The sequence below is a fragment of the Coturnix japonica genome, chromosome 3 (genome assembly GCF_054131305.1).
Source record: "Coturnix japonica strain WE chromosome 3, WE-NBRP24, whole genome shotgun sequence".
Taxonomy (NCBI): Eukaryota; Metazoa; Chordata; class Aves; order Galliformes; family Phasianidae; genus Coturnix; species Coturnix japonica.
Window position 1 is genome coordinate 86,210,638 of NC_140665.1, and position 13,403 is coordinate 86,224,040.

Here is a 13,403-nt window from a genome sequence, read left to right on the forward strand (position 1 = left end):
AAAAAAAGGCCCGTAAAGGAAAAGAGGGGCTCCCCATATACTTAAAACACTCAGCATCTCCAAAATTACAGATTGCAGATATTGCAGGGTAACTACACAGCTAGACATGCAAGAAGAATCTAAAAGGCAGCATCCTCAGGCCTGACCTAAAAGATCTGTATTAAACAGTGCATTTTGTTAGTCTAAGCAGAAAAGGATAGTTCTTCTTTTTCCTATTAGTTACAATGGTGCTGGTGGAAAAAAAGCATCTTTAAATGTCTTTAAAACATACATAATTTTAAAGACTACATAAAACAAGCCTTTCATCTGTTTTTCCTCATTAAACTAATAAGTATTTTGTACAGTTAACTCCAAGTGACTGCCATTATTTAAAGTACAGAGTGAAATGAGTGGCTTCATCCTGTCTAGCTACTAGGTGATGCTTAGTTAACTGCATACTTCCAAAAAAGATCACTTCTCCTAGCAGGGATGTTGTCTACATGCACCTTCAGCCATTTAAACATATGACCAGGTGGGAAAAAAAATAAATAAATCAAAGCATTATTTATGAATGCTTCACTGTGTTTGTACACTCACCTTCTTGCAAGAAAACTCATCCTGGCTGCTCAGGGGTGGAGCCAGGTGTGCAAAAGGCAGCTGACAGTAGCACAGGAGGGTGTTCAGTCAGCATAGCCCTGAGCCTGCGCTCTCATTTGACAGATGTGACTGGCCCAGGTGTGTAAAATATTAACTGCTGGCTGGAAATTTCTCCAGCGACACCTTTGGGTAACAACTGCAAAGGTCAGCCTTCAGCTTTGCTAAGGTTAATGTCAAAAAACAATTTGGCAGCACACGGTACTAACATTTTAAAGGAGGACAATTCTGCCTGATTAAAGGGCAGTGGGATCATGGCCTCCCTTTTCTGCTCCCAGCCTTGATGCTTCTGCAGTAGAAGGGCTTTGTTTTGGCTGCTAACAAATACTAATTCTGAGATCTATTCCTGCTCAGAAAAAGAAGCTGCAGCAGTCCACTGAAGTCAATATGAGCTTCCTAGCACGCAGCCATGAAGGCAAGTGCACTGTTGTATCACTGATTGCTATGGTAATTTAAGACACCAACAGACTAAGACAATGGCTTAGTCACAGCTTTACGCCATCATTGATAGAATAATATTGTTGGTTGGGTTTTATTTGTTTTTTTTTTTTTGCCTGCTGAGGGAGAGGGTAAAGCAGCCCACTCCATTCCTGCTTTGGGAAGGCACTGGGCTAGATGAGATGTCCCTGTGGGCCTGTACTGGGCTGTAGAGAGGCAAACAGCTGAGCACATGTCCATGCTGGCTGAGGATGCAGATTTCCCTGCAATCCACACAAGCCTTTTCTGCTGTGGAAACAGCCCAGATAATTTTGTCATAAATCATAGTGAAGGCAGTGTGGGTGATGCTGGCTCAGACATTAGTACCAAAACTGTTAGCTTTGGCTGGTGAAGTACTGGATGTCATTTTTGTAGTTCATATATGGGTGTTATATTGGACCAACAGACAATCTCATTTCCCAAAGATGAAGTGCTGAAAAAGGTGCTTTGGGTTCAAACCCATCCCCACACACCAGAGGAGAAGTGCAGAGCAGCAAGTACCTCTCCAGGGCAGCAATCAAGTTCATGGGACTGTGCCTTTTCCCCCAGAGGAGTTCCTGGAAAAATACAACTGAGAGCTTAATGCCTATTACTCCATTAGCTTGTCCTCAAAACTCTTCTCCATACAGGTACAGCTTAAACCAGCAAAGAGCCTTGTTGAAACTGCTGTTGGTTTTTCTTTTTTCTTTTTCTTATCTAAGAGACCAACTCTTGAGCTTCTCTCTCATTCTGTGGAGTACACAACTGACATTATTACCCACATGCTTAGCAGTGCCAGTGCTGTAATGGATGACGCTTGTACTTAAATGCAGTAGGAATACAGGAGTGGGCTGAAGCCATTTTTAGAACAACATGCTATTTTCTTTTTCACTGCTGACTCACTCACTGTACCTTGTGGTATGTTTACCTTGATTGCTTGCTGCTTCACAGGCTGTTGAATGGCTGAGGGAGGAATATTAATCAGGGACACTCAGCACTGTGCTCCAGAACTTCAGAGATGGTAACTACTATGCTCCTGGCTGTGTTTTGGCTTTACTGTAGGAATTAGTTTTCTTTAACTAACGCTCACAGGTATTTCAGCCCTGGAAACTATACAGCACACTTCTGTATTCATAAGTTTTGTACAACTATCTAGTTCATAAACTTATTTTTTCCCTGTTGAAAATCTTTGCTTCTTGCTCATGTCAAGTTAAAATTAATCCGTCATTGCACTATGTATGTGTCGAACTTAATTAGCCAAAACAACCAATGAAGATAAAAGAGCTCTTAAAATTCATTTATCTTTTTCCTTACATATTTTACATTAAAATTTAAATGACATGGACAGCAGTAACAGCCACTACAGTTAAAGCTACACAAAAGTACACTTAAAATATGTGTGATCTCCGTGGATTATTCTGCCAATGGAGAGAGATGACAGAAACATTTGGTGCCCAAAAATGCATTTGTAGCTCAGTTTGTCTGCATTCAAAGCTGAAACTGAATGCCCATGGGTAAAACTTGCTAATCATTCACAAGAATTGAATAAACGCTATTGGTATTCAGTTACAATATGACTGCTCTCTGCTCTTGAACTGACTGCTGTGCTAGCCAGCTGGTCTGGATTCACATTACAGCTAAGGTGGTTTAACAGCTCAAAGGTACTCCCACTCATCCCTGCTCCCTTCTCCAGACTGCTCTGTAGCAGGAGTGACACAAATCTGGTCTGGTAGAGTGCTTTTAGATCACAACAATGCAGTTTCATGCCTGCTAATTTCATTCTCTTTAACTGGCCACCTTAGGACTACTCCAGCCATGCTGAAATAAGGCAAATGGTCAAGGTGGCATGGAGAGCAGTATGACCATATAAATGATCATATGAACCACCCCTGACTTGAACCGGCACACTGCCTGAGCAGAAGCCCTCCAGCTACAAGGTCTGCTGGGGAGCAGGAATGTGAGAAACCCTAAGAGAGAGCCAGAGGCTAAGCTTGGAGCTTTAACAGGTTAAAGAAATGCCTGCTTTCTAGTCTAGGACATGACTCAAGCATATAATACACAGAAGCTTTTATCACCTCCTTTCTCCTGTTTTCAATCATCTGTGAATCCGACAAGCTCACTTCTTAGAAAGCAATTTCCTTTGTTAATCCTTTAAAAGTTTGGTTTTAAGGAAATTACAGCTCAGTAATTACTATGGAAGAGAAAATGGAAGCTCAGAGCAGGACAGACAGAAGGTGGTTTCAAGCACAGGTCTAAGACAAAGGCATGCACTTCCAACTAGAGACAGTGTTTGCCAAAACTCTCCCCAATGGAAAACAAAAGTAGTAATATTTCACAGGGGTGTTAAAAGAAAAACTAAGACCACTGGGTAGAAAAGTGACTCAGATCCAGTTGACATCACTAAGGAGAAATGTCTTTTAATGACATGTGCTTTAATTCTATAAACACAAGTAAACCCCCAACAAAGACCTGGGGGTTTCATGCTTATCTGCTCACTTAAAGAACCTCAGGGAAACCACTGCTGCATAATAAACTTCATAATCCCTTGAACGTTTTCATTTCCATATACTGTGGAGCAATACAGAAAACTCTCCTAGTGAGGGAGCCTGAGACATTTCTCTATCTTCCTCAGTTTCTCAACATGGTGATTATTCTCATCCAGTCATTATTTACTGATGCTTCCTTCACTGCTGTAAGAAAAGTTAAATATCCTTCCCTGCTTTTGCAGACAGATTCATTGAAATCTGTACTGATTAACAAATTACATTTCCTGGGTCAGAGAGAAAGTTCATGGCAGAGCTAATAATGGGATTTATATCCCTGGTCTTAATGATTACATTGTGACAGTGCAGCATCCCTCAAAGGAGAAGTTTCAAACCCTTGCATTTAGCTACGACGTTGATAGAATGGGGTCCATTCATTTGTTTGCTGACCTTGGACTAGTGAATAAGCAAGCCAATCAATCTGAAAGATATCCAAGCTCTGAATGCAGATTCTACAGAACATATATTTAATTTGAAATTTCTGCAGTGAAAATATTCACGACATATAATTCCCTGCATTATAGCTTTGGACACAGCTATAAATTTTTTATTGTAGTAACTGAGCTCTTAAGTCTAGACAGATTGCCATTATAGCATCTCTGTGAATTAGAGAATGGTTACTACCCCGTTTTGAAAGGAGCTTAAAGCCAAAGATCACAGAGGAAGTCTCTAATAACTAAATTCATATCTCCCAGATTTTAAACTGGATGGACCTACCAGTTGATGAACCTTTCTAATTGCTGGATGAAACTTTTTTTTTTTTTTTTCCCAGCAGTTATCCCTAATTCACCAAATGCATAAAACAAAGACTTCTGGAAAATCAATAAATAAATGTTTTCCTGTTACCTAGGCCTGCCACTGGGCTTGACTCAAAACTTAGCAGTAATGTAGTTAATGTATGAACTCTGTGTTTCACATCACTTGAGGATGCTCATAGAGAATGGAAATAAGGGCAGAGTTCATGAAAAGTAAAAAACAGTGCTTCTGCAAGGAGGAAGTGTAAGAGTGAAATAATAAGAAAACAAACAAGGAAACAAATCAGATAATCCTTTGAGTTGAAACAAGACGAGATGAAAATCAAGAAACCCAAAGACAGAGAAGACGTCGAGTTCTCTAGTGGAAGTAAAAGGATATCACGCTAAGGAAAAAGCCAGCAAAACCTGTTCTTCTTAACGTAAGATCCACATACTTGATTTTATAACACAGATGAGGAGGTCTCTGTACAAGATACACTTCCAGTTCTGGCTCATTGAACTAGATTAAAACTTCCAGGGAAGGGCAGGTCATTTTCCATGCAAGAGAACTGTACTTGGATATGAAACAGTATTACACTCGTCAGCCTTAATGGGAACCAATTTGCATCGAAATGCTATGAGGGTTACAACTTATTTATTTTCCTTTCACTTCAGTGAGGAACTTTCCCTCTTTCAGTAGGAAGATTGATCCTGGATGGCTGCATACATATTTGAAAAGATCTGTCCCTTCAAGTGTGACTCATTACTATTGGTCCCCTATTGCTCAGAGGGAAGAGAGTTCCACACAGAAGTAGGCAGCAGTCTGTGTCTGTTGGCTTCTGCAGAGCCCATAGGAACTGGAGACCTCTAAATACATAAATCTGGAGTAGAGATTTGCCCGCGTTAATGTGAAAACCAGTTAAATTCTGGAGAAAGTTCATTAAAAAGAAATTAAAAAGAAGGTACTCAGAACAACTTTGGCTTTGCAGGCTGTACTTGGTAAAATTACCACGGGGAATATTTGTATCATATGCCTTTTCCAGTGGCAATGACAGCTAAAGAAGTTCCCCTCCCAGCTGCTCCTTCTTTCTACACTGCTCCCAGTGCAGTTCTCTGTATGCCCTGAGGTGCTAATCATACTTTCTTGTCACTGTGCTGTACCTACACCATGTGAGTGGTGTAAACATCCAAGAAGGAGTATTTTGGAACTATTTTCTCAACTCATATCTTCAGGATCCAGATCATTGTGCAGCATCATAAACAGCTACACCTGCATGACTCTGATGTGGCAAATGGCAGCAAGCAGTGTGTTAAGAGTTTAAATCTAGGAGAAAGTGAGAGCTGCTAGAGAAAACAATAGTGGAGAGCATCGCAAATAGTCTGAGTACTAGGACTGAAATACCTATCTTCTCAAAGTATTCCTGTAATTTTTAACAAGGATAGCTTATAGTATGATTTCAAATGAAGCTCAGCTCAGTATGATTTTGATTGACCCAGTCACTAAAAGGAACTTTGTGAGTAATCATCATCAAGACAAAGCAATTGAGTATGCCAGTAAATGTATTCTCTTGTTACTTAAACAACCTGGAGAAAGGAATAAATTAACTCAAAAATAGGATTCCACACCACCTGCTTTTAAAATCACTCATTTACAGTTGTACTTGACACATTATTTCTAGCCCCAGACTGCTGGGAGAACGGCTTCTTTTTCAGTCTGGATTTTAACTGGGACATGCAGCGTGAACTCTGGAGATGACAACAAACTCCCTGATCTTGAACTAATTTACATCACATTTCCTGTATTTATTTTTTAGTCTGTGCCCTATAAACAAAGACTAAAGCAAGCGTTTGCTCAGTATAATGAAACGTTTGCACTAGGTGAGACACGGATGATCTCCAGAGAGATATGCACATGACTTCCACATTTTCAAAATGACTATGCATCAAATGCGTTGCTTTTCCCATTACAAATGTTAAGAAAATCTTCTTACCTGAAGATAATGGCATGGCCTCAAGGGAGGTTTGATTTCCTGATGAACCAGAGGCTTATCTAAGTTCAGTGATGATTTGCGATAAGCTTCTTTAGCCTGACTTACTGTAAGTGTGGACCAAGAACTCCTTTTCATATATTTACTATCAGGGGTCATTGCTAGCCCTTCACAAGCTGAACATTTCACGTCATTGTTACTTTTGGAAGTCTTCAATGACAGATCCCCAAAATGTCCCTGGAGTGCCTCAGGGTAGCAATGGGATATATGATCTGCATGATGCCTATTTACCACACTAGGGGTTCGATAAGTGCTATCACTGTCCAAATTGTCATCAGAGCTCCACCAACTGCTCATTCCAGATTTATGCTTGGTTTCTGGTTTTCGCTCCTTACTTTTACTCCTTTTGCTATGCTTGGAATGGTGTCCATGATGATGGTCATCCCCTCGACTGTCTCCCTTTGTTCCATTGACATTGCCCTTGGATGATCCTTCCAGAGAATGAGATTTAGTAAAAAGTTTCTGGACTGAATGAACGAGATGGCGTATTCTTCCTGGGCTCTCACTGCGTTGTTCTGCAGCTGTTGAGGTCCTCTGGTACTGTAAAGTGTGAAACCCATCCCGGTGAAGAGGAAGTTGTTTTTCAAACTGGTCCAAAAGGTTTGCAGGAATGCGGTTAATCTTAGGGTTACCGTGAGACATGGCGCAGTCGTCTCTTGTGTCGTAATGTGAGCTGTAGTGCATTCTGGGGAAAGTGCTACTTGACATGTGATCGCCCATTACCATGGGCATCATCATGCATTCAGAATGAATGGAGCTGCGCGGTGAGCAACGATGGTGGTCCATCGGGCAACTCTCCGTGGGGCTGAGAAGATATGATTGCCTCGGTTCCTGCCCATGGTGGATATGGTCGTGGGTATGTTCACAATCTTCAGGGGATGCTAAGCCACAAGTATGAGCTGAACATAACTGTGGTTGGTTGCGACTGCCAGATAATCCTTTCATATTCCTCGAAGCAGGAGAATATCTTTCTTCATTGAAGTGGTGAGAAGGCGACCATGAGTACTGCTGGTCTGTCAGGAAAACACATAGAACCCATGTTATCCGTTGGATTAAAGGTTTAAATTGAAAAATCCAAACATACTGAAAAACTAAACTATTTTTTCTCTATAAACTAGATGGAAAGTCTCATTGTTCATGGGATTTCATTCACCATTTTAAAACATTAACATTATTCACTGCAAGCAATTTATGAGGTGAATGCAGCTTCCTTCCTGTTTGCAAAATTGTCTGCCAACAGCTCTACAATTTTATAAAGTTATTCATTATGCAAATTTCCTCAAATACATTTAACAGATACATTCAAGTATTGAGATTATTATTTGATATCTGGAATTCATATGTCACGCTTTGTGGCTAGTCATTTAAACTACATGGGTCCCGTTTCTATTTCTGGGGTTTCTCAGTTGGATAGCTCAATCTAAAGATAAAGTCATTTTCTTATTACACTCAACTTCATTTTCTTAAATGAATCTCATCTTCAGGATCTCAATTTCACTCTTCATAAACACAAAGAAGAAGCACAAAGAAACAGAATACGAACATGCTGAAATCAAGCTTAATTTCTGTATCACTAAATGTTTTACGAATAAGCATTTCATACTATTTGAACATCTGTTATCGCTGGTCCAGATCTGTTATCATTGTTTCCGCATGAATACATACTATCCTCTCTATTAGGCCATCATTTTATTTATTTATTTATTTGTTTGTTTGTTTGTTTGTTTGTTTATTGCATCTGGTATCCAAATTACAAAATATTTATTCTAAAACTCTACCTTATTCCAAATAGAACAAATATTTTTATGTAGAAGCTACCGGTTATTATACGCAATTATTTGTTCCTATGGGTCATGTGCTTTCAGCTGTGGTTATTAAACAAACATGATTACTCAGTAAATATAGCTTGTAAGTAAAGATTTTGATACTCAAGCCTTTGATATTTCTTTTCTTTCATGCAATTTCTAGCAGATGTCAAATACTAATGACAAAAAAACAAACAGTTTTCTTCTTCAATTTCAGCTTATTTAAACAATAATTCAAAGATCACACAAAGATATAGGATGCATGACAGTTCTCTACAGGATCAGACAGATATGTATGTGTTTATGCTTACAACCCATTTAGCGCAGTCTTTCTGCAAATATGTTCTAAAAATTCTAATTCAACTTGCACAAGTGCCTGATACTAAGCAACTGAAAGCCTGGTCCAAAATGGACCAGGAATCATAGAATTCCTCCCCCTCTACTCTGCCCTGGTGAGGCCTCATCTGGAATATTGTGTCCAGTTCTGGGCTCCCCTGTACAAAAAAGACAGGGATCTCTTGGAAAAAGTCCAGCGGAGGGCCACTAAGATGGTGAAGGGCCTGGAGCATCTCCCCTATGAGGAGAGACTTAGGGAACTGGGTCTGTTTAGCCTTGAGAAAAGAAGGCTGAGAGGGGACTTGATCCAGGTTTATAAATACCTGAGGTGTGGGAGCCATAGTGGTGAGTCTGGTCTCTTTTCAGTAGTGAGTGGGGATAGGACTAGGGGTAATGGGATGAAAGTACAGCATAGGAAGTTCCGCACGAATGTGCAGAAGAACTTCTTTACAGTGAGGGTGATGGAGCACTGGAACAGGCTGCCCAGGGAGGTGGTGGAGTCTCCTTCTCTGGAGATATTTAAGACCCGCCTGGACGCCTACCTGTGTGACATGGTGTAGGGAGCCTGCTTTGGCAGGGGGGTTGGACTCGATGATCTCTAGAGATCCCTTTCAACCCCTACAATTCTGTGATTCTGTGATTCTGTGAATTGCTCAGGTTGGAAAAGACCTTAAAGATCGAGTCCAATCATGATCTAACCATACCACCCTAACTCTAACACTTGTTACGTATAGCAACATAACCAGACACTGAACATCAGCCTCTAGAGGTAACACAGTAAGCAAGAGCACTTCAAGAGGCATCTATGTCAAAATTATATTCCCACCACTGGTGAAAAATTGGTACCTGCACATTGTCCTGAAATCAATTAATATGTACCTTTTTCCAATTAATAAATGTTATATTACCTTCAATAGAGAAAGCAACTTGTAAGTCTTTAGCAGCAGTGATCTTATAACCCAGTGCTCCAAATTTCTTATAGTAGTAGATGAATACAATAAAGTATTCATCCTGGGTGCAATGCTGCTGCACTAAAATCAGAGCAGGTCTTATGTCCAAAAGTTACCTCTAGATTTTATCATGGCATGAAACTGATACCTGTGTGTATATATAATTTTCTGCTTCTATCTTGTGTTTATAACCTTGTATTTTTAATTTAGTTTTTTGGCTTTTCACTTTAAAATAAAAATTTGTTACTGTTCATTACTCAATCTGTTGTACTATTTAGCTTATAATACCCCTCACAAATGAAGTTACAAAAAGGAAATAACATAATTTTTGATTATCCAATTAAAAGTTAAACCATACATAGACAAAGCAGTAAATTATAACAGCGTATTGAGATTAAGCCACATAAGTAGCATTGTAATTAATGGCACTTAACCCAGCATATTACCAAACATTATCAGGGGAGTAATAACAGTTCACATGTTGAACTTAGACTGTGCTTCTCGTAAAAGGGTTCTAAAGCACCTGACAGAAATTACTGCATTAGCTTGTACAATCTCATGAGGCACTGTTCTCACTGTTCTCTTTTGCAGGAAGGGGAACTGGAACAGCAGCAGTGTGTTCCAAAATGGCCGTGGATCTGCTAGTTTTCATTTCATAGTTCTATGTGTCAAAGGGAGACGGAAGGAAACTCCTTCATCAAACTGAGACACAACAGCAAGAGCCCTCCCCAAGCCATTTCATTAATACCTTGAACATCTGTGAAAGAAGGTAAATCCTGAACTATGAATTGCCAATGAATTTCAAAACAAAAGAAATACAACCCTCCCCCCCCCCAAAAAAAAAAACAAAACAACAAAACCACCAAAAAACCAAAACCAAACAAATACCAAAAAAAAACCAAAGAAAAACAACAACAAAAAAAGAAAGACATTCAAAAGAAAGAGCCAAAAAGGATCTAATTTAAACATGTTCCATAGACCAAAACTCTCAGTTCTTGGTGACTTCTTTTGGCCTCATATACCATCTGACAAAGCTCAGAAAGCTTCAAAACATTTTCACCCTGATACATCCCTAGGAATGTTAGATAGCCTGATTTGCTAGCCTGCAATGGGTAATGTAACAACAGCTTTTCCATCCTTCATGGCTCCCTGTGATTCAAACTCAGTATAACTATTGAAAAAAATATGTTTTCTGTATGTTGCTTCCACAGACATGTCATTGTATATGCCTCGTACAACTTGGTTGTTGTTTTGTTTTCTTTTTTTAAATACAGTAGCTAGAAACTGCTGTAGGCATTTAGTAAGCATAATCAAAGTAATTAAAAACTGAAATAAAAGGGGCATTTTCTAAAAGTAATTTTCCTTCTAATGGATCAACTGCACCACTCAACTTGCTGTTCTCAGCAAACTTGTTGAGGGTTCACTCGAGCATCAACATCACCAGTGAGTCATCGATGTTGGTGATGAAGTAACTGATATTGAATAAAGTTCCAAATTACTTTACATGTGTATCTTTTAAGTTTGGGCTCTGCTCAGGATATCAAACCAGTTCAATGTCAAAGGCACCACTTTCTTTTTCTTACGAGCTATCATAAAACTTTCAACATTTTGGCTCGTTATAGACATATTTGTCAAGTCACCTGTGCTCTGCACCACTCATTCAAGACTCTGGGATGTCTGTTTCAGGGCTCAATGAAACAGTTAAGCTATGGCTGATTGAATTACTGTATGATAGCATATCAGTGTAATTGCCATGCGCTAGCTCTTAGCCTGCCAGAAATACAAAGAAAAATGTGCTAGCTTGAAATTTGATTAAGCTAACATGCTTTTCAAGCATTTGGAAGGGGCTAGAAATGTGCCTACAGTCAATGCCCACAGCTCGGCTGATTCACAAAAGCTTACAACACCATGACATTCATGTGTGCTGTTTTTTTTTTTATCTCTTGAAATGTTTAAGGAGAAAGTTAATACAATTTTGTATAAAAAATAACTAATACTCTAAAAATATCAAAGTAATTGAGAATACTAATGTCTAGTCCCTCAGAGAAAGTGCCACTGTCAGGACCAAGTTACTGAAGAGAGACAGAAGAACAAGCAAATATAACCCCATGTGGTCAGATGAATGGAATCAGAAAGAAACTATAGGTGGGTAGAGTAATGCGTTTTCTTTTTAGGTTCTTTTATTGTCTTTAATGGATATTTGGCTAACACATAAAGACTACGTGGGACCTAGACCAAGGCACATGCTGGTAAATCAGGGAGAATCTGGTAATTCCAAAATACTGAAAGTCTCTTAAAGTCCTTATTTCCAGGAACTACTGCATAGATATAAGTCAACATTTAACCGACAGGTGCAAGGACCCCTGCATCCTTTCTCATCTACTGTAATTCTCTCTCTGGTACACTCTGTAGTTTTCTGCCTTTTCCCCCCCTTTTTCCTGGTTATTCTTCTCTACTTTCTGATGCTAAAACAGCTGCTCTCACATTCCAAGCAGATGTTAGTTTCCCTGTCTTCAGGGACTGGTCACAGTTTTTAAAGCATTCAAGATTCTTCCTTATGTCAGTCAGCATCAAGGGGAAAAAGCGCAGTGCAATGACCAAGAATATTGTTTGAAATGATGAATTAGACTGAATATGAACGAATATGAACGTGCTGTGATAAAAGGGTCAAAATCCTTTAAATAATGAAAAATCTAGGTTGTGCAACTCTGAGTTCCTGGAACACTGCTCTTTGCTAAAGGGAATCAATGGAAAAGCATTGGAAATCTCTGACAATCAAAACAAGTGCATTTTTGCACAAATTATTTTTGTATAAATCTTTTTATCTGTTAAACACTGAAAGAAAGTTTCAGGAGCAGGATGTTAATACCTGGAAATACTAACCGGTGCCTGATTTTTGCTCTTTTTGATTCATTTTTCTGCAAAATACTTCTTTTTATTCCAAAATTAGTTTAAATTGCTTTAAGCTTCTAAGCCTCTTGGTAAGCTGCTTACCCATCTGAAACATTTTTGCCGTTTTCATTGGAGTAGAAGCAGCTCATTTGGATGGTGTATCCAATACAATGCAGTGTAAAAAGGAATACCTAATCCAGCTCTGGAAAAGATGTGGCATGGAAAACCAGACTGCTGCACTGTGCAGTTTAATTAGTACTTCAGTGTATTAAGAAAAACAAACCTTCACAGCCTAGCCTATAGCAAATAGAAATATTGAAAGTAACGACTGCAAGTATATTAATCAATTAAATATATTTTAGATATTACAAATGAATATATGAAATGTTTTTGCTGGAGATTTGTCTGTCCAAGGACTGTATCCTCATTAACTTGACATTTCTATTGGCTTTATTCTAACCTTGAAGAGGAACATCTTCAGAGATTGAGTAGACTGACTAACCTGTCAAGTGCAAGAAATTCTGAAGCACCTTAACCTGCTATTCTGCTCTCAAGATATTTCTATCCTGTGTAACACAATACCTTATACAAAATTTACATTAAAATGGAAAGATTGGGTTATTACCTGACTTTAACCTCCAGCTTTTGAAGAAGGCTTGTATTTTCTGTTACACTGACTTGATGGATTTGCACCACATGCAGCACTACTTATCTAAAAATTCCCATCTAACACCTCAGGCTTCTAACTTGAAATATTGAAGTTTGAGGGGTAGCATTTCCTCAAAACAGATAATCAGCTCTATCAAGCCTACCACAACAAGGTCGTCTATGCAGCCAATCTCTCCGTACACTCAAAGGAGAAAATCAGGCAGTTCTGAGGACATAAAGCCAAGCACCGAAATGCCTGAGGCTATCAAACAAACACAGTCACGGGATCCATTTGAATTCCTGTCTTGTTCTGACACTTAAGCACCTGACACAAGCCTGAAAAATAAATGCCTATCTA

General features: G+C 39.1%; 1 protein-coding gene across 39 annotated transcripts in view; it reads right to left on the reverse strand.

The window, feature by feature from the left end:
- Window positions 1–13,403, reverse strand: part of DLGAP2 (DLG associated protein 2) — a 440,056-nt gene that overhangs the window by 78,764 nt on the left and 347,889 nt on the right. For all 39 annotated transcript variants that reach the window (XM_085542130.1, XM_085542131.1, XM_085542128.1 and 36 more), the window contains one exon: window positions 6,358–7,427. In XM_085542130.1, the coding sequence (XP_085398256.1) occupies window positions 6,358–7,359 (1,002 nt within the window). In that variant the 5' untranslated portion in view covers window positions 7,360–7,427. The remainder of the gene's footprint in view (window positions 1–6,357; window positions 7,428–13,403) is intronic.